Here is an 18,567-nt window from a genome sequence, read left to right as displayed (position 1 = left end):
CTACTCTGCCTAGCTGGACAGTCTAGGTACAGAGGCAAAAAAAAAAAAAAAAAAAAAAAAAGGACGGGGAATCCAGCAGAATGAAGGTTGATGACAGACAACCTGCTACTCTCGGTGACTTTGATGAAACATCACCATCGAATTAAACGAGCCCAGGCAAGAAGTATCGGAAAATAAGCCCAGAGACAATGGTTACCGTTTTTCGTATTTAAAAAAAACTAAAGCCTGTCTCTTTAAATTCGGCGGCAGCGCTCTGTCTTGGCGTCCGGAAGCCAGAGTAGGAGTGAAAAAAAAAAGTGAAAAATTGAACTGCGCAGTCGCAGCGATGGGAGGAGCTGAGTTCACAAGAATCAGATTGCTCCACTCCCCCTTCACTGCTACAAAGGAGCAGCGCTACTCCATGCAAAGGATGGCTGCACACTCCACAACGGTGCCCACGGAGCTCGACGGTGGACCGAATGCAGACTGTGAGAAAGATCGATACGGGGCTATTGATAGACACCTACGGCTCATTCAGAGGGCATTCACAATGGATTCAGCTTGGTTTTCCAATGCAGGAGCCAGAGGCAGTTTTAAACAACTTCAATGGATATGAGGAAGCAAAGAAGAAAGGAACAAGTATTTTGCTTCGAAAGGGTTTATTAGTGACTGATTTACACATGGTAAGACATTAGGAGTAATGGTGACAAATGAGAGAAAAAACAAACAAACACAATTTGTGCATTAAATATCTACAACACAGTGTTCATTCTACCACTGAAAGGTGCTGAAAGGAATCCATCAAAGTATTAAACTATGGGGACTTTGCTGCTAGTTTCCACCTTTGTAACCACTGCTGAAAAGTCAGTCCTCCTTTACTGACCTCGGGAAAGACATGCTGGGCTGGCCTTTCCCACCTACAACACACAAAACAGGGAAGTTAACTAGAGAATGAGACGCTGGACTACTGAGCAAGGGCATGAACGGAAAATAATTAGAGCCAATAAATTCAGTTAGATATTGGCCTCAGATGTACTGGCATTAATGTTTTATTTTTTGTTTTGTTTTTTTGTCAGTGCGCCCCAGGGTGGCTGTGGCTACAATGTAGCTTGCCATCACCAGTGTGTGAATGGGTGGATGACTGGATATGTAAAGCGCTATATAAAATACAGGCCATTTACCATTTTACCATTTAATTCAAGCCATGAAGTCATTTAGAAATGGTGTAATCACCTGTCTGTAGATAGTTAACAGTAAGGTTTAAGACTTCGTTTACTACCAAAGAATTAAGAAAGCTGGTCTTTTTTGAAATAGTTTGAGCTGCAAAACTATAATTAGATGACTTCAACCACTATCAGTCCGTTTCCGTACCTGGATTAAGCTTCTACATTTAAAAAAAGAAAAAATCTAGAAGATCACAAGTTTAAAAAAAATAAAAAAAAAAAAAAAAAAAAAAAATGAAGCTTTAGTCCAAGACTGTATATTCACTCTGGAATAATGAGATGTCAGTCAGTCAATAATAATCAGAATCACTGACCAGGTGTAATTTATCCATTGCATTACGGAGACCAGTTAAAAATGGCAAGTACATTTATCTCTCCATAATGGACTCCAGCAACAAAAGCCTAGTCAGACAATCAATGAAAGATCATTAAAACTGCCTAAATCACTTAAATTTGGAAAGAAAAACACTTACAAAAGTGTGCACGAATAATCTTAGTATTGTCTAAAGGTTAAACCAGGAAGTAGTTCTAATGAGTGTTTAAAACATGCTCTTTTAGTGATAACTCGTCCATTCACTTGCAGATGTTGTTCAGGTAACCGTGTCACTCTAGATCATAGGTGTCAAACTCTGGCCCGCGGGCCATATTTGGCCCGCAGCCTAATTACATTTGGCCCGCGAAGCCATACCAAATTACTATTAGAGCTGGCCTACTGGTATTATACAGCTAATATATATATTGTTTAGTATTAAGCTTTGCTTGTTCCATATTCAGTTTTTCAGCAAAACGTGTCCATAAGAAAAGATTCATTCTCATATCTGGAGGAATAAATATGTTTCAATAAATATTAACGTTAGCCCGAGACTTTGTTCCAGTTTTGAATTTTGGCCCACTGTGTGTTTGAGTTTGACACCCCTGCTCTAGGTAATTCCCAGATCTCAATTTGTAAAAATACACCCAGATTAGGAAGAAGAAATCTCGATTAAGCAGCAATTAAAATGATAATGATAACAGGTTATCGGTTTAAAAGATGCGTCTCACCAATAAGAGATGGCGGTTTTGACTTGGTCCCCATAAGAAAGGCCCTGTGCACAGCGGTGAGTGAGCCCTCGGACTCTTGGTACCAAAGACTTAAGAAGCTTTTGGTCCTCCTCCATGACTCTGGACAGGAGAGCTAAGAGTGCAGACAGACAGCAGTATGTTACTAAAAATCCACTGAGCGTTTTATTTTTTGAGGAAATTTCTCAACATATTAAGTACGTGTACACCAAACACTGCCCTCATTTGTGTTTAAACCAAATGCTTTAAATCTCTTATCTCCCGATAAGTTCTCCTGGTTACCTTTTTGATCAGATGCCTCCAGCTGATCCGCTTCCTTCTTTATCTTCTGCAGAGTGGCAGAGTGAAGCTGAAGTAACTGACGAAGAAAACGCAGCTCAAGCTGTTGTGAGCGAGATCGGGAACACAACTCCTCCGGAGCCTGAAGTCGGGTGTGAAAGTCAGAGAAAGTCAAAAAAAGTTACTAGTATGCAATATATGAGGAAAAATAAAACAGTGAAAAAGGACACCTCCCAGCAGCTTTGGTACATGGAACTCTATTTTCCTTCTGCTCTGACTTTCAAAGATGCAATTTTTATCATCCCTGGTTGTGAGGGGTTCAGCATCAATCAATGACCGTCCGTTACAATCACTTAGGCCACATTTAAGAATTGGCTGCAAACACTGATTTTGTAGAAAATGATTTGAGAAAGATCCAGAGGAAAACATAAGTGATGTTAGGATAGTGAGACGGTCACTAAGTCCCTTTAGAAGATTTCTTTGGAGGCCATTACCCAGGCAGCATGACTGAATAAACTGTTTGTTTTAGCGACTGAAATTACAATTTGAATATTTTAAAATAATACAACACAAAATCATGATGTCACCAGTTCAGAACAATGCTCCACTGACTAACATCTACTTTTACTGAAGCAAATGACTCAGTCACACTAAAGCAAGATCATCATAGCAACCTCCTTTCAGCAAAGGAAGGAAGGAAGGAAGGAAGAATGAAGTGGTTGCCCGGTGACTGCATTGAATTTTTTTAGCGTTCAGCAACCAACTCCAACTGGACGCCCTGAGTTTGAGCGTGCAACACTTCCAAACTCTGGCAACCACCTTCAATCACAAGGCGACTGCAAAGGTTGTCTGCAAATAATCGGTGTCTAATTTACGAACACGGACAGTCTGCCTGAACGATGCAATCATTCGGAGTCAGCTGAACAGAAGAGCTCGTCTGCGGAGCGTTCAGAGGAGCCTATCAGGTCCAATTTCACTGCGTGTTATACCTGTATAACCATGCACGTGACAAATAAAGAATCTTGAATCTTCATTTGTAAGAGACGACTCCAACTGCCTGTCGATTTGCAATAAACAGCTGACCTGCAGTAACTACGTCGCAATTTGTGAAAGAATTTGTTTTAAACCTATGAGTTTCTGGCTGGGCTCTCAATGCAAGTAGTTAAATGAATTTCTGTGGTATTTAGATGGTAAGGGAGGGACACAGATTTGCAATTTTCACTAATTAATCACCATATCATCACAAACAGATTGCAACGGTAGCAAAACATGAGCGTGAGAGCGAGCCGAATCAAAGAGAAAACAGTAAAACTGCAATACTTTACATATTATATGCCAGAACTCACCTTGTACAGAGGGAATGCCAGACTCTGACACACGCTGCTGAAGGTCGGGGACCGCAAGCGATGGATGGACAACCACGATGCAGGAATTCGTTGCATGCTAAACAAAACAAAATGGAATTATATTTCTGGTCAGCGAATGTCACCGCTGGACAAGGACAACAATTAAATATGTTTTTGTTTTGATTCACTGCAGCTGGGCCCACAGATGTACCACCAACAAGGCAAATAGAGGGATACCAAGCAACATGCTCATACCCTTCGATAGTTCTGCGGTCCAGTGAAAGAAGTGAAACTGTTCCCATCTGTCTGGCCTCCTTAGACACAGCGTTCCTTAGACTGTTGGCTGCAGTGGTCACATCTTCAAACTGTGGCACTAGTTTTGCCTGGATGAATTCCTCTAACTGAGACAAAACACAAAGATTAAAATCCTCAGAGTGCTACAAAAAAAACCCATAAGAATTCAATTTTAGTCACTCTCGTTTTTCACCCCAGACTGAAGCCTCTCATCAAACATATTTCACTGTCATTGATCCTGACCTCTCTGTGAAGATGAATCAGCTGCGTCTTGGCTGTCGAGTTCCCCTTAATCAGACCTCTGATCTGCTCTTGTCTGAGAAGCTATAAAAACAAGAAAGCAGAACATGATTATTTTTATGATGTGACAAATGCTGACAAAAAGTCAGTCTCCTCACACCTAGCAACCATCTAGACCACAGATCTACAATATATAATGCATGTAGAAAATATTTCATCCCAAAATATTGTCTGTCAACTCTCACCACTAGTTGTCTGAAGTCCAGTATGCTCTGCCACTGCCTGCGAAGGCTTCTTAGCGCCTCCTGTCGACTTTGGGCATGTTGGTCAAGTTGGATGCAGCGGTCTTTGATATAATCCCTGGCGGCTGCCTGCATCACACACTGCAGTTCCACCTCGAGAGCTGATCTAACAGTTCAGAGCGCAAGGAAAATAAAAAGCATGTAGAAGACGAGACAAAATTATTGCCTCTAAAGATATTACCACTAATTAAAATGAGCTCACATAGCTGTTTTCAAACAGGATGTAAATACAAAGTTTAAAAACATTGTATCGTTCAGATAAAAACAACAACAACAGTGGCTGTTTGTTGCCCCCCCACACACACAGAAACCCAACTCCCAAGGTGCAGTACTGCAAAAAAAACATGAAATGTATGGCAAAGGCAGAGAGTGAATAGGAATGAACTTACAGTGCCAAGGAATCATCCTGGAGCTCATCTCTAATACTGGACACCTCGAGCTCAGCGTCCTTCTTACGGGTTTGCAGCTGGTTTTTGAGCTGCTGGACTCTGGAGCGAGTCTGGGCCAGTTCCACCAAGCTCTGCTCCACTTCTTCCCAAGCAGCCTGCAGCAACAATCACATGCGGGTCTATGCATGAAAAGTTACCAATCGCAGATTCCAGGAAAAAGAAAGAGATGATCATGGTTCGATCAAGATTTTATGTATCAGGACATAATGTGTGAAAAATGTATGAAAAAATAAGTCCACTCTTACTGCTTCTGTTTATTTCATTCACTGATCATCAGCAAATGTGACATTGTTGTTAAAGCTGGTTCTACAAGCTACTGAATCATATGGTGTGTTTAACCTTTGACAGTGTTTCTGCATTTTGGATTAGTTTTTGTTAAATCAACAATCCATCCATCCATCCATTCACTTCCGCTTATCCTTTTCAAGGTCGCGGGGGGCGCTGGAGCCTATCCCAGCTGTCATAGGGCGAGAGGCAGGGTACACCCTGGACAGGTCGCCAGTCTGTTGCAGGGCTAACACACAAGGACAGACAACCATTCACACTCACTCGCACATTCACACCTAGTGACAATTTGGATTATCCAATTAACCTATCCCCACAAGCTGCATGTCTTTGGACGGTGGGAGGAAGCCGGAGCACCCGGAGAGAACCCACGCAAACACGGGGAGAACATGCAAACTCCACACAGAAAGACCCCGGCCTGATGTTGGAATTGAACTCAGGACCTTCTTGCTGTGAGGCAACAGTGCTAACCACCGTGCCACCGTGCTGCCCTAAATCAACAATGATATGGTTTAATATGACATGTGCTATTGTTTGTATTTACCTCATTTTAAGACCAGATTATCTTTATTATGTCCTGATATGTAAACTGTTAGGATTAACAGGGGGTGTGCTATTTTTCATCATGATGGTATGAACATGGTTTCGTCTGCGTTACTATTGGTATACTGCAATGTGACCGCACCTCTAAGAGGGTTTTAACTGGTGGCAACTCATTTTCCTCTTCTGCTGACATATCCAGAAGGTGATCGCTTTCATAGCGGAACCTGCATGTCAAAAAATAAATAAATACATTTTTAAAATGCATTACACTGGAAATCTGGAAGCATAACGTGAAATGAAAGATCCCAGTCACTGCCTTACTGCAGAGCTGTTACATCCCGTGTCACATCCAGAGACGACAGTTTCTCCTCCAATACCTTCTGCTCTCTTGAAGCCAAATACTGCAGCACTGATAGAACATGGTTTGTAGGGTAAGTACCCAACACGTTCTGGTGACACAACAAGCAACAGCGTGTTAATGCAAAGTCAAAATTAAAGACAGTGTTAACACAAATACAAAAATATTTTGTAAAATCAGACACAAACACACCAACCTCAACAGCACTCAGCCAGTACTGGAATACAGCAGTCCGCTGCTCACGGGTCATACTACAGGGAAAACAAACAAACAAACTAAATACATTTTAAAAGCTGAATAACTTAAATCGAGTACAGTCTGCGGTCCTTACTGTGTGGCTGCAGAGTGCTGTGTTTTCGATTCGCACTCTTGTAAAGACTGATAGAAGTGGACCCTGTCGTCACACAGCTCTCTCACATCGCGCTAAAGAAAGAAAACAAAAGTAATGGATGACTTCATGAAGTCAGCAGCTGATATGCTACAGTTGCCTCGGTAAGCAACTGAATCCAGATTTGTGCGAATGTTAACATTTCTCCCAGCACACATTAGGTAAGGTTAGGTGAAGTAATGTTGGGTTAACACCAGTGTGTGAATGGGTGGATGACTGGTTGGTTAAAGCACTTTGGGGTCCTTAGGGACTAGTAAAGCGCTATACAAATACAGGCCATTTACCATTTAACTGGTAACTATAAATTGGCCTCAAGTCTGAATGTCTGTCTGATGGATAGAAAACACACAGAGTCCCTCCAAAGCAGCTATATTTGCTATTTCTGTCTGATAAACATTCTAAATTTTAAACTTAAGTAAAATACAGATTCGGGCATGTTTTACCAGAACTTGTGCCTCTGTTGCCACTTTGACATTGAGGCTGTTGCAAGAAGATTTATCAAACAGCACTTCAATTTCTGCTTTTCTGCAATAAACACACACACACAAAAAGAAAAACGTGTAAAAGGCATCGCGGCTCGTTTTCACTTAAAATGTATCAGTAAATGTTTTGTCTTACCTGGCCATCTGTTCCAGAGCCTGGCAGTGCACACTGATCTGTTGGACATCATCAGAAAGATCCTTGCGGATCGAGATGCAGCGCTGCCTGAAAGCCTGAAGCAGCAGCTCTCTGCGTTGGCCGTCTTCCACCTGAGCCCAGGTTTGACTGATAGAGCTCTCTGTGTAATCACAGCAGAAAACGCAGCTATTAAACGCAAACGGCAAAATAGTAGAGAAAAACCATTTCTGCCGTTCACCCTCAACAAAAGTTAAAGAAGAAAGATCTTTTCACAGCCATGTAAATTAAGTTGAGAAAACTGATATCACCGATTCAACCTTTTCAGCACTTTGTGGTATAACTAATATATTTGAGCTGAACCTGTCACCATGTGAAATGTGTGAAAAAGATATTTTTTTCAGAACTTCTCTCATTTTAACTTTAATTATTTTATCTTTATATAAGAAAACAATCACAAGGTGTAACTCAGTACCTTTTGAAACAAACATACACAACATCAGACATGTTTGCATCTAATCAAAGTAGTGACAACACATCAACTGATGATTTTGAATTGAGCATAGGTGTGAATGTGAGAATGATCGGTTGCTGTCTCTTTGTGTTAGTGTCCAATGTGCACTGCGTCTCACTCAGCAGGACAGGCTCCAGTCCCCTCACAACCCTGACTGGAGGAAAATTATGGCGGAATGGCTGGAAGTCCCGCCCACAGTGTATATGATGGACTAACCTTGTGTGGCCATCTGCTCCTCTGTAACACTCATCTGAGAGTCCAGGTGACTAATCTCTTCTTTCAGCTGCTCTATCTTCTTCTGGAGATCTTTACGCCTTGCAGCCTCACTCTGGCCCTCAGCCTGACAAGACTGCACACCAGTAAACACAAACATAGCTTTTACAGAAACTCCACTTTGTGAAGCGCAATCACTAACAATTAAACTAAATTATAACTGCTGGGGAAAAGAAATAAGTTGCAGCCTACCTCTTTGTCTTGAAGCGATTTATACCTAATAACAATGTCAAGGATAACAGAGCAAATAAATAACAAAGAAAGGTAACATTCAGGTCCGGGAGAAATTTAAAGTCTGTTGGAAAGAAGCTGGAAGCTTTGCAAATCAAGTCAAGACCAAAAAGGATACCACTGAAGATTGCCACGCATGATCCTCACATTCCTAAAAAGACAGAAATCAGTCAGAGGTTGCAGTTTATTTTAGAAAACAGGCCATTCATACAAATGTTTTTTCTTTTGTAATCAACCAGAGTCCTGAGTAAATGTTTGAGGACAGGAAATGAGCCGTGCTCTCGTTATAATTTAGTGATCAAAAGGTTTATAAAACAAAACAAAAAGCAAGCGAGAGCAAAGTCTCACCTTTGCTGGAAAACATGCTGGGTGACATATTTCCATATCGACTTCCCCGTCCCAACACAGAGTCTGGAAAACAATCAACATTAGTTCAAGGCTAAAAAGTTAGGTAATAACATTGATGACAGGTCATATAAGTGTAGATACCTACGTTTTAAAATAGCTGTCATTAGGCAGCCTGTCCGGGGACAGCCCAAACTCCTCTGTCGCCCAGCGTTTCAAGTCCTGAACAAGATTTCTGTCTCCCATCCTGACAAATAACAGCGGGTAACGAGCTAAAGCTAGAAACAACAACAGGAGACTATTATCATCAGCCAGCGTAGTTAGCTTAATGAGTGCACGTAATTCACAGATGTCCCTCCAACTTACCGTGCTCCCACGAAGATGCCTCTTTAATTCAATAAAAACAGTTTACGGCGCTAAAACGGGAATATTGTTTAACCTAAACCTACTCAAACTTTCAAGTTCCCGCCTGTCGACAGCATTTCCGATCAACGACCACAGAGGAAGAGGAAAAAAGTACCGCCACCTGCTGGACTGGAGAGCAATTACAACTACAGCCATTTGCTGTCATCAGCACAGACTGTGCCTTAACTTTGATTTTACACAAACATCTCGCATAATGAAACTCATGTAATGATCCAGAATCCATTATTCATTTTTTTTTATTTTTAAACGGGGAGATAATTGAAAAGATGTTGTTTGTCATGTTATTTATTGCACTGTTCAACCCCAAAATCTGATCTGCTACTCACATGACATCTAATCAGGGACATTTGGTATATATACATGCTCATGACAACCTGCTGAAGTTCAACCCAAGCATCAGAATGGAGACAAAAGGCGATTTAAGTGACTTTGAATTTGCCATGTTGATGTCAGAGGTCAGGGGAATACAACTCGTTTCACTCAAGGGATGCAGAAGCGCACCTTTGAATGCAGATGAGTTAGAGCAGCAGAAGACCATACTTTGTGCCTATCAGCCAGGAACAGGAAATTGAGGCTTTAATTCATACTGGCTCATCAAACGTGAACAACAAAAGCTCGGTAAAACTTTGTCCGGTCTGATCAGGCTCAATTTTTGCTTTCACATTCACACGGTAAAGAGTTTGGTGCAAACAACATGAAAGCATGGCATCGCCCTGCCCCGTGCGAGTGGTTCAGGCTGGTTGATGGTGGTGTGATGGTGTGAGGAATATCATCTCGGCACACCGGGTCTAGAAGTATTAGTTGTGCATCACTTAAATGCGACAGCCTACCCGAGTTCTGCTGCTGACCATATTCCCTTATGACCACAGTGTACTCATCTTCTGATGGTTGCGTCTGGGGAGGATAATGCGCCACATCACAAAACTCGAATGATCTAAAACTGTTTGGTTGTTTTTTCTTAAACACTGCAACAAGTTTACCAGAATCTCTGAGGGATGTTTCCAGCAGCTTGTTCAATTTATGCCGCGAAGAAATTATAACAATTCTGAATGCACTGGCGGGTTTTCCATCCACGCTGTACAAGTTGTGATAAATAAATAAATAAATAAACACAAAGTCAGAAAGTGGCTCCTGAGTATCTTTTATTTGTTTTACTGCAAATAATCAGCAATTCAGTAGACGTCTAAATGCACAGCATTAGACTTTGTGTACTCAGTCACCTCCTCTCAACCACAGTCCAAAGGTCACAATAACCATGGTGCTTGTTTTTTTTATTTATTCATAGTATATGTCATTAAATCACTCCAAACCTCCATCCTATGAACAATGGTGTAAAAATAAGTCTCTGAATGTCTTTTGTATAATAAGTGTGTTAAATAAATTAAATCTGAGGTAAACAAAACACATTTCAGATGATACCAATATTCTTAAGGCTTGTGATTTCTACTTTTGTATACTGACAAAAAAGAAAGAAAAAAAACCCACCCACTTTTACATTTTTTAAGCATATAATAAAAATAATACACTCACAGCAGGTGCAAAAGAATTTTTCACACAATTTTAAAAAATAAAACTAAAACTAGGTGTTGCTGTCATTCCCTTTGTGAAAAGAAAACTCACAATAAGCCTCTGGTTGTACTTTATGTCTTTAGCACCGGGCGGCTGAGCTATCCGCCGATGATGGCAGGATTTTACTTCTTTTAAAAAAAAGGTGCTTAAAGTCACCGTATCCTCTTGAAGAGATTTAAAACTGATACAGATTCCTGAAACAAAAAATGAAGAAACTTGGTTAATGTTTTCAGCAGGTATTAAAATGGGCGGGGTTTGTTGTCGATGCTTTCTCACCTTTGTCGAGCGCGTTTTATTGAAAACGTTCCAGAAGCGTAAAGTCTCGTCTCCAGCTCCCGTCACGATCGCCTCACCGTCTGGAGACATGGCCTAGAGAGTACAACAAGTCATTCGAATTTTATCTCAATAATGTTCTTATTTAAAGTAAAGCGCTATATAAATACAGGCCATTTATATTATCAGTGGAGAAAAAAAAAAAAAAAAAAAAAAAAACCCAGACTGACCAGGTAGAGCACTCGGTAGGAGTGTCCTGTAAGCTTGGCCACCTGAGTGAGAGCTGGATATTTCCACACCAAGATTTGATTCTGAGAGTATCCGTGGGTGCTTACCTGAAAAAGAAAAGCATTTGTTTGCTTTGTGTTGTTTAACAGTGAACTCCAGTTTGTGTATGTGTGATGGACCAAGCTGAAAAAGCAGGAGTCGCAGGAATGATCCGAAAATGGGTTTTCATTTATTTACAAACAGTCGATGTTGAGCTCATGAAAGAAGTCAAAGAAACAGTGAACTGTGACCTCAACAAACCAAACAAACATGAGTGACCTAAACAGGAAATGACACACACATAATGGCTGATTAGACCACTATGACACAACAGAAGTAAACAAACCACAAAACGATGCAGCACAGTCCAGTTTGTTAATAAACTAAACACCAAAGAAGAAAATCAAAACTAAACCCTAAACTCAAACATTTAACTAAAGAAAACACACTTTCTCCCCCTTCAGCAGGAAGTGGTGGTGCGGTCCAATCATCCCCTCTATGCATTTCACTGCTTTAAACGCCACCTTTTGTTTCCTTTACCTGTTTCTTACCTGCCACGATCGGTGAGGGAGGCCAGACAAAGATTATACAAAAATCAAACCAAGAATCAGAAATAAATTGGCATAAATACATAAGCAAACTAAATGTGCGCGCTTACAAACAAATGTATCCAAACCAAACAAACTTACTGCAAACTGAAGTTTGTTACTTTGAATGAAGAAATAAAGAATACATCAGAGTTACCGACTTTTAGAGTGCAGTCATGGGTGTGGCCATCACAGCATGTAAAGGCGATATAGCTGAATTAACAGCGAGATTAATCTTTGAAAACCTCTTCTTTCTTTCGGGGTCGCCACAGCAGATCATCTGCCTCCATCTCAGCCTATCCCCAGCATCCTCTGTCGCACCAACCCTCTGCATTTCCTCCTTCACTGCATCCACGAACCTTCTCTGTAGTCTTCCACTATCCTTCCCTCTGCACAGGTCCAAACCATTATGTTACCGTTTTATGGGGTAGCTGTTGAACCCATTCTCCATAACGGATAACCTTTGTGTCAAGCTCGGATCACAAATTCAAAATGTCATTAAAAGGGCTGGAAAGATGATTAGCATGCTCCATCCATCTTCCCCCCAGAAGATATCTGAAGAGTCAGTGATTGAGTGGGTTGGGGGAGGATCACTAAAGATATAAATCACGTCCTTAATAAAGAGAATGACTGATGAAGAATAAAGTACGAGACTCCTGCCTGACAGAATCTGTCATCCTGCTCATCACTAATACAAAATGATTAATCTCTTTATCTGTGTATTTAAAGTTCACATTAAATCAAACATGACAGTTACCTTATGTGACAGCAAGACTCACCTACCTGCCAGTTTTGGGTCCAGCAACGACAAATCAGTAATTTTGCAGCTATTCTTAATTCTGAAGTTTGTCATTTTCAATAAAACACACAAAACAGGATTCATTCTGCACTCGTAGGTTTACGCTAATTTTACATGCAACGAAACAGAGTTGAGTTTTAATCTCCCTCACTCATGATTATAGAGCTGAGGTCGATCCATGCAGAAGCCCCTGGAGCTGGCCAATCAGAACAGCTCTGTACATGTATCCAGTCGACTTCAGAAAATGCTCTTAACTAGGGATGGGTACCGGTATCCGGTGCCATAATGACATAAACGGTAGTAACCAGACCGAAAAGCAGCGCGCATTTCGGTGCTTTTTTCCCTGAGATGTCACACACTTTGGATTCCAGCCAATCATTTTACCTTTCCGAGGATAGTAGGCGGGCCCAGGTACGTACGTTCTTTTAGAGCAGAGCTACAGATTAAAAATGCCCAAGGCGAAGCGGTCAGAAGTCTGGCTGTACTTCACAGCAAAAGATGCAAACTCAGCAGCCTGCAACAAGTGCTTTAAGCTGATACTGTGCAAAGGGGGTAACTCCTCGAATCCGATGAAACACCTGGCGACGTATAGCTTTTTTTAAAAAGCCGAGAAATGCGCCGTATTTGATAGCTTGCTGCGAGCCCTCACACCGAGCACATCTACTGCAGGTGTGGTGCCTGTTATCGGACCGGAGTTAGCAACATCCCCCAAGAACACGAAGAGGAGAGTCCTTGCCCCTAGCCCTGCCAGTGTAGCAGAAATGATGAGGATGATGATGCAGCAGCAGCCGTTCTTCTCTGCGTGAGTAGCTTAATGTTGTTCGTGTGTAATTTACGTTGAGTAGGCTAACCACGTTATTACATTAATGCATGTAAGGTGAACTAGCAAACATCATCATAGCTACATGCGGCTGTCTTCTTGTTTGATGGCAGATGCTCCCTTCACCCTGGCCAAAAAGGCTGAAATGACCAAAGAAAAAGTGGAAAACGGCTGAACATGAGAGGTTTTTAGACAAAGTTTGTGTTTTCCGTTCTTTAAGCACCGGTTCGAGCACCGTTTAAGCACCGGCACCGTTTCAAAAGTACCGGTTTGGCACCGGTATTGGATAAAACCTAAACGATACCCATCCCTACTCTTAACGCATCGCTGCTGACCTACATTTTTAATCAGTGTCTTCACAATTACAAATGGTAATAAATCCACGGACAGCAAATCCACTGTGCATGTGGGGTCTCTTACCAGCTCATTAGCATGTTTGGACCAGGCCAGGTTGCAGACCTGAGAGCCGGTGTCCATGCACTGCAGCGGCTGCGATGTCAGGGTATTCCAAAATCTAATGCAGCGGTCGGCGGTGCCGCCGCCCGAGGCCAGCAGGCCGTGCTGATGGGGGGACCAGGCGATGGCTTTAACTGCAGCCAGGTGATCGATGTACGTCTGCACGGGACTGAGCGACGAGTGGTTCCACACCAACAGCTAAGACCACAAATCGAACACATCATCAGTGAGCAGAGCAAATCCATACAGTCTTTGTGGTTGATTAAATATCAATATCATCATCATAAAAAATAAAAAAATAAATAAAAAAATGAAAAAAAAAAACTACCTTGTTGTCATTTCCACCAGAGGCGAGCAGCTGGTGGTCAGTGCTCCACTTCAAACCGCACACTTCCTGTCTGTGTCCCTGCAGGCGCCTCTCTGACTGCAGCGGAGGCGTCCGCGCGTCGCGCTGGAGGATCATACGATCTCGGCTTCCCGAAGACAACTGGTCGGCGTTCCAAGCCAGAGCTCCTGTAATCAGAGTAACTTTAACTTAAGCCTCAGCTTAGACAGTCTTAGTTGCTCCGCTTTAATGACCTCCAAGATGTCTCAACTTTATCCTGGCTGATTTTTCAAGTATTCCTTTAGGATCATTTCTGAAGCCACGATCACACTAACTCACCAACTCTGGCTGTGTGGCCCTCCAAGGCAAAAAGCTTTTTGCCAGCAGCAGCATCCCAGATCTGAACATAGCCTTTGTGAGTTCCCACGGCTACAAGGTTACCCTGAAACAAAGTGCAAAGCATCTTCTTAATAACAAAAAACAACTAACAGGTTTCTTTGACAGTAGTCTGCTACGTGTACTTACCCTTTCAGACCATCCGACCGATGTGACAGAGTCGCCCTCTACTGACAAATCGCACAGTCTGGTCACCTGAGGACACTTAGCTAGTGAGTCACTGTTGCACAGCACAGCAACGATATAAACAGAAATTTACACTCCAGTATCGGTACCTGGCTGGTGCATGCGCTCCACAGGTAAACACACGTGCCCAGCCCCACACTGAGCATATTGAGAGCCGACCAGTCCACCAGGTTAAGATAAAAGTCATCCTGCAGCTCTGGAGCATCCAGGACTTTAAAGGGAATCTTGGAGATCTTGCGAGTTGGCTTCCTTGGTGAACGCAACAACTTCTGACTGCAACAGGATGTTCAGGTATAACGTGACTCCAAAGTGCAGGGATGATCTCAAACTTTAGAGCTCAAACAGCGCTCTTACCTTTTATTGCTGACGGGTGATAACGAGTAGGGAGAGACGTTGGCGCCGTCTTCTGATGACAAGCTTTTGGTGTTGAGCGAGTACTGAAAAGCAAACGTGCATCATTAGAGCAAACAGAGGTCTGATCAGAGCACAAACATGGATGACCGAGAGAATCTGAGACTTCCATACAGAGAAGAGACTCCTCTTCTCGGGCGGGGACGATTGCAGACGTCTGTCCTCCGTCTGGGGATCTTGGATCTTTTCTATTCCTGCTCCCAACAGCTCATTCTTCAGCAAAGCAGAGTAGGCCAGCCCGTCTGCTACAGCGACGACAGCAGTGATATTTGATTCATGTGCAGGTATAAAAGAATAACAAGGAAACAGCAAAATTTAGACAATTTCAAAACATATTCACCTTTGATATTGTCAGAAGAGGCATCCTTTGTTTTTTTGTTCACAGTCGGTGACTTCTCATTTTCCTGCACATAAATCATGAAGGTTATTGATCAATTTATAACATTTACTCTGTAAATTATTTCACACAACAAACCAAGCAATCATCATTCAAGGGTTCGCCTTCATTTTTACCATTTTAAACATTTGGAAAACAAACATCACAACTTTAGAAAATATGAAACAGGAAATCTGAGTCTTCCCTCCATAACCCGAACCAGCCGACTTACACGACTATTTAATTTCCACTAATTCATGAAGTCGCTGTCAAAGCCCAGAGAGGAGCGACCTCACCAGCTGTGGACACTGAGACAGTTTCCCTACTGTCGGCTATTTTCGCTGCTTAAATAAAACACAGAAGTGCTCTGAGATGCTCTTTCAAGAATTTTGAAAAAGTTAAAGTGACAAAACAAAACAAAAAAAATTTCCACAACGTCAAAATTAAAACTTGAACCACTGGGTGTGTCCACACAGCTCTCTTACAAAACCCCAAAACTTAAAACACAGTCTCACGTTGATCCTGTGAAAGTTGATATTCCAGTTTGCCCCCGCTCTGGTAGGTATGAATCGGTCTCCAAGCTTAGTGGGCGAGGACAGTGGTGAGCCGGCGGGTGTCCGACTGTTCTGCAGTTTCTGCAACACAAACATTTATCATTAAGTACGTTAGTTTATGAACACAGAGGTTTGTTAGTGATTACGTCATCTAAGATCTAACTTAATGTCACACATTCAGCACTGATGCACATCTTTATTAAGTTCCCATACTACAGCCAATGTGGTTACAATATCTGAGTAGATAAAAGAATAATTCTCTACAAGGAATAAATTAATAAAGCAAATTTCAAATCAGATGAAGGGATGGAAAAAAATGACACTTTATCATATTATTAAGGATGAAAACTAGGAAGAGGAGGAGAAACTAAGCGAACGACTCACAAAGATGTCATTCTCGATGTTAATTTGGCGTAGGAGGCGATGTTCATAGTCGGGATCCATCCTGGACCCTGAACCCTCAACCGCAGAGTGGGAGGACACAGCTGTGCAATACAAACAAGGGAGTTAATAAATAAACAAGCAGTTTAATCGAGACAATGTAAAAGTCATCCCATTGTGATAACACTTTCTTTGCAAACACAATCTTTGCCTAAAAGTTTTTATGGACCAAGTTTTGGATATATAAAATGAACGCTGTGAAATTTTTGTGTTTTAAGATATTTAGATTTTACAATAGTCCACCCCCATCATAAAAAAATAAATCAAGATATGTAATTTGGAACCAACACATCAAAAAAAATCTAAAGTTGAACAAAAATCAGGCAGTCCTACAGAGTACCATCTGAAAACTCTAGGATGGTGTTTTATTTGTATCACACTATGTGCTGACATTTTTGTTTTTGTCATATTTACTCAACCAGCATCACAGTTGAGTAAAAATATGGAGAAATGATAAAAGCAAGAAGTTATTTTTAAAAAAAATGTTGTTAAATCGCCATCTTGATGTTGTAGCAGGCTAAAAGCAGCAGTTTCAGTGCTCACCTGCTAACTGTGCACTGCAAAACAAATCGATTATTCAACTTTAAATAACCAGAACATTTAGCCCCAACTACACCAAATCAGTGCTAGTTTCAACAGCACTAATTACCTCAGAGTAACAGCACAACTCATTATTAACCAGTTACGAGAATCTAACATGCTTCCGAGATTCATTTGTAGCTAAATGTCTTCAAAGACGCTTATTTGTGCTCAATTAGAAGCAGCCGATGATAACTACCGTTAGCTTACTTAGCTAAGGGCTATCCGCTCATATTTGTCGGGACAGCATACCTAAAACGAGCCAGCGCCGGCAGACCACCTCCGGACAGAAACAGCGGGGGCAGACGATCCGGACCGGCTATTTAAAACCATTCAGGCTCAGGTGCGGCTTGTTGTTTAGCTGAGGTCTACGTAACATTGCATTGTGGGAGTTTTGTGTCACTCCGGTGACGTACATCATAACACGGAAGTGTCCATATTTATTGCTGCAAGCAGGATGCTGTAAGGTGGGATACTGGAGCCAACTACCGGGAAAAAGAAGTGTTTTAAAAGTAGTGATCGTGGATAAAGACTGACACGGTTAGGATGTTATATTTATCCCAATATCTGTGCTACAGTTAAAGTGATGTCATAAATTAGTCTCACCAAATGGTCCAAAATATTAAAGGGGAAGCAGTTTAACATCAACATGAGTCGTGCTGGGAACTTCTGATGCAGCAGCTCAAACTTAAATAAAACCATTAAAAGCGAACACCTCCTGCCATTGTGTTTCAGTTACCTGTAATACCCACGTTTCAAGTATAGAGGGAGCACTCGACCCATAGCTGGATAGATGCTCACGGCATACATCTTTAGAAGAACAGAACAGAATAAATAGCCACTTTATTGTCATTCAGCACACACACCAGTTAGTGCACATCAGAATATCATTTTGGTGCTTTTATTCACCATTGATTGTACAATAACAAATAAATCTAAATCTAGGGTATGAAAAGAATCTATGTACACTTAAGAATATAAGAGAAATTTATATACATTATTTAAAAAAGAAAAGAAGAAAACTGGCACAGAATACTGGGAAAATAAAACTAAAAACATACGTTGCACAGCAAAAATAACAGTATTTAATAACTTAATAACTTCTGACATAATCCTGGCTGGACGTTTGACCACTCTTCCTGCATGGACCAAGCGTAGTCCACTTTCAGTAGGGTTGAGGTCGGGTCTTTGAGAAGGCCATTCCAGATGTTAATGTCAACCTACAACCAGTTTTGATGTGTGCTTTAGATCACTGCTGTGTTTAAATACCCACTTGTGTCCCAGTTTCAACTGTCTGGATGTGGACTGGAGATGAAGACGACTCCTCTTCATTATTCCATCCACTTTTTGCAGTGTAGCAGTCCCACCCAGGGCACGGT

At 41.6% G+C, this 18,567-nt stretch overlaps 2 protein-coding genes and 1 long non-coding RNA gene across 4 annotated transcripts; 1 reads left to right on the top strand and 2 right to left on the bottom strand.

Moving 5' to 3' along the window:
* Positions 1–349: 349 nt before the first annotated feature.
* On the top strand, positions 350–2,704 carry LOC120747288. Its single transcript, XR_005699080.1, has 2 exons — positions 350–662; positions 2,596–2,704. It is a non-coding gene; the product is annotated as an uncharacterized LOC120747288 (long non-coding RNA).
* On the bottom strand, positions 622–9,266 carry haus5 (HAUS augmin-like complex, subunit 5). Its single transcript, XM_040053044.1, has 20 exons — positions 9,090–9,266; positions 8,872–9,001; positions 8,727–8,789; positions 8,497–8,529; positions 8,340–8,364; positions 8,091–8,223; positions 7,364–7,523; positions 7,189–7,270; positions 6,689–6,780; positions 6,554–6,608; positions 6,321–6,448; positions 6,142–6,223; positions 5,112–5,266; positions 4,666–4,828; positions 4,424–4,504; positions 4,142–4,287; positions 3,887–3,983; positions 2,544–2,682; positions 2,244–2,376; positions 622–896 (listed from the first exon to the last, which is right to left on the bottom strand). The coding sequence occupies exons 2-20, from the start codon at positions 8,967–8,969 to the stop codon at positions 794–796; spliced, it is 1,968 nt and encodes a 655-aa protein (XP_039908978.1). The 5' UTR covers positions 8,970–9,001; positions 9,090–9,266; the 3' UTR covers positions 622–793.
* Positions 9,267–10,269: 1,003 nt separating this feature from the next.
* Positions 10,270–17,584, bottom strand: LOC120747285 (fizzy-related protein homolog). Of its 2 annotated transcripts, none has more exons than XM_040053046.1 (14): positions 17,441–17,584; positions 16,553–16,653; positions 16,130–16,249; positions 15,579–15,642; positions 15,353–15,480; positions 15,182–15,264; positions 14,917–15,100; positions 14,771–14,836; positions 14,585–14,687; positions 14,249–14,433; positions 13,885–14,118; positions 11,222–11,326; positions 10,995–11,087; positions 10,270–10,912 (listed from the first exon to the last, which is right to left on the bottom strand). In XM_040053046.1, the coding sequence occupies exons 2-14, from the start codon at positions 16,610–16,612 to the stop codon at positions 10,871–10,873; spliced, it is 1,467 nt and encodes a 488-aa protein (XP_039908980.1). In that variant the 5' UTR covers positions 16,613–16,653; positions 17,441–17,584; the 3' UTR covers positions 10,270–10,870. The 2 variants fall into 2 exon arrangements, with proteins under 2 accessions (XP_039908980.1, XP_039908979.1); XM_040053045.1 differs by having other exon boundaries at positions 15,353–15,483; positions 17,441–17,582.
* Between the last annotated feature and the right edge of the window lie 983 nt (positions 17,585–18,567).

This window comes from Simochromis diagramma, unplaced genomic scaffold (genome assembly GCF_900408965.1).
Source record: "Simochromis diagramma unplaced genomic scaffold, fSimDia1.1 OVJJ01000419.1, whole genome shotgun sequence".
NCBI lineage: Eukaryota > Metazoa > Chordata > Actinopteri > Cichliformes > Cichlidae > Simochromis > Simochromis diagramma.
Note: the sequence above shows the minus strand (reverse complement) of the source record. Positions and strands in the feature narration are given on the sequence as shown.

Bases quoted from the DNA above. Each gene is read 5' to 3' on its own strand.
- haus5 (XM_040053044.1), bottom strand. From the start codon at position 8,969: ATGGGAGACAGAAATCTTGTTCAGGACTTGAAACGCTGGGCGACAGAG. The intron at 8,224-8,339 runs GTAGGCTGCAAC...ACTGGTGTGCAG, and splicing joins AATCGCTTCAAGACAAAGAG to TCTTGTCAGGCTGAGGGCCA. The intron at 7,524-8,090 runs GTTAGTCCATCA...GTGATTACACAG, and splicing joins GGAGCAGATGGCCACACAAG to AGAGCTCTATCAGTCAAACC.
- LOC120747285 (XM_040053045.1), bottom strand. From the start codon at position 16,612: ATGGATCCCGACTATGAACATCGCCTCCTACGCCAAATTAACATCGAG. The intron at 14,837-14,916 runs GTACCGATACTG...AAGTGTCCTCAG, and splicing joins GGAGCGCATGCACCAGCCAG to GTGACCAGACTGTGCGATTT. The intron at 14,434-14,584 runs GTGAGTTAGTGT...CTCTGATTACAG, and splicing joins GGGCCACACAGCCAGAGTTG to GAGCTCTGGCTTGGAACGCC.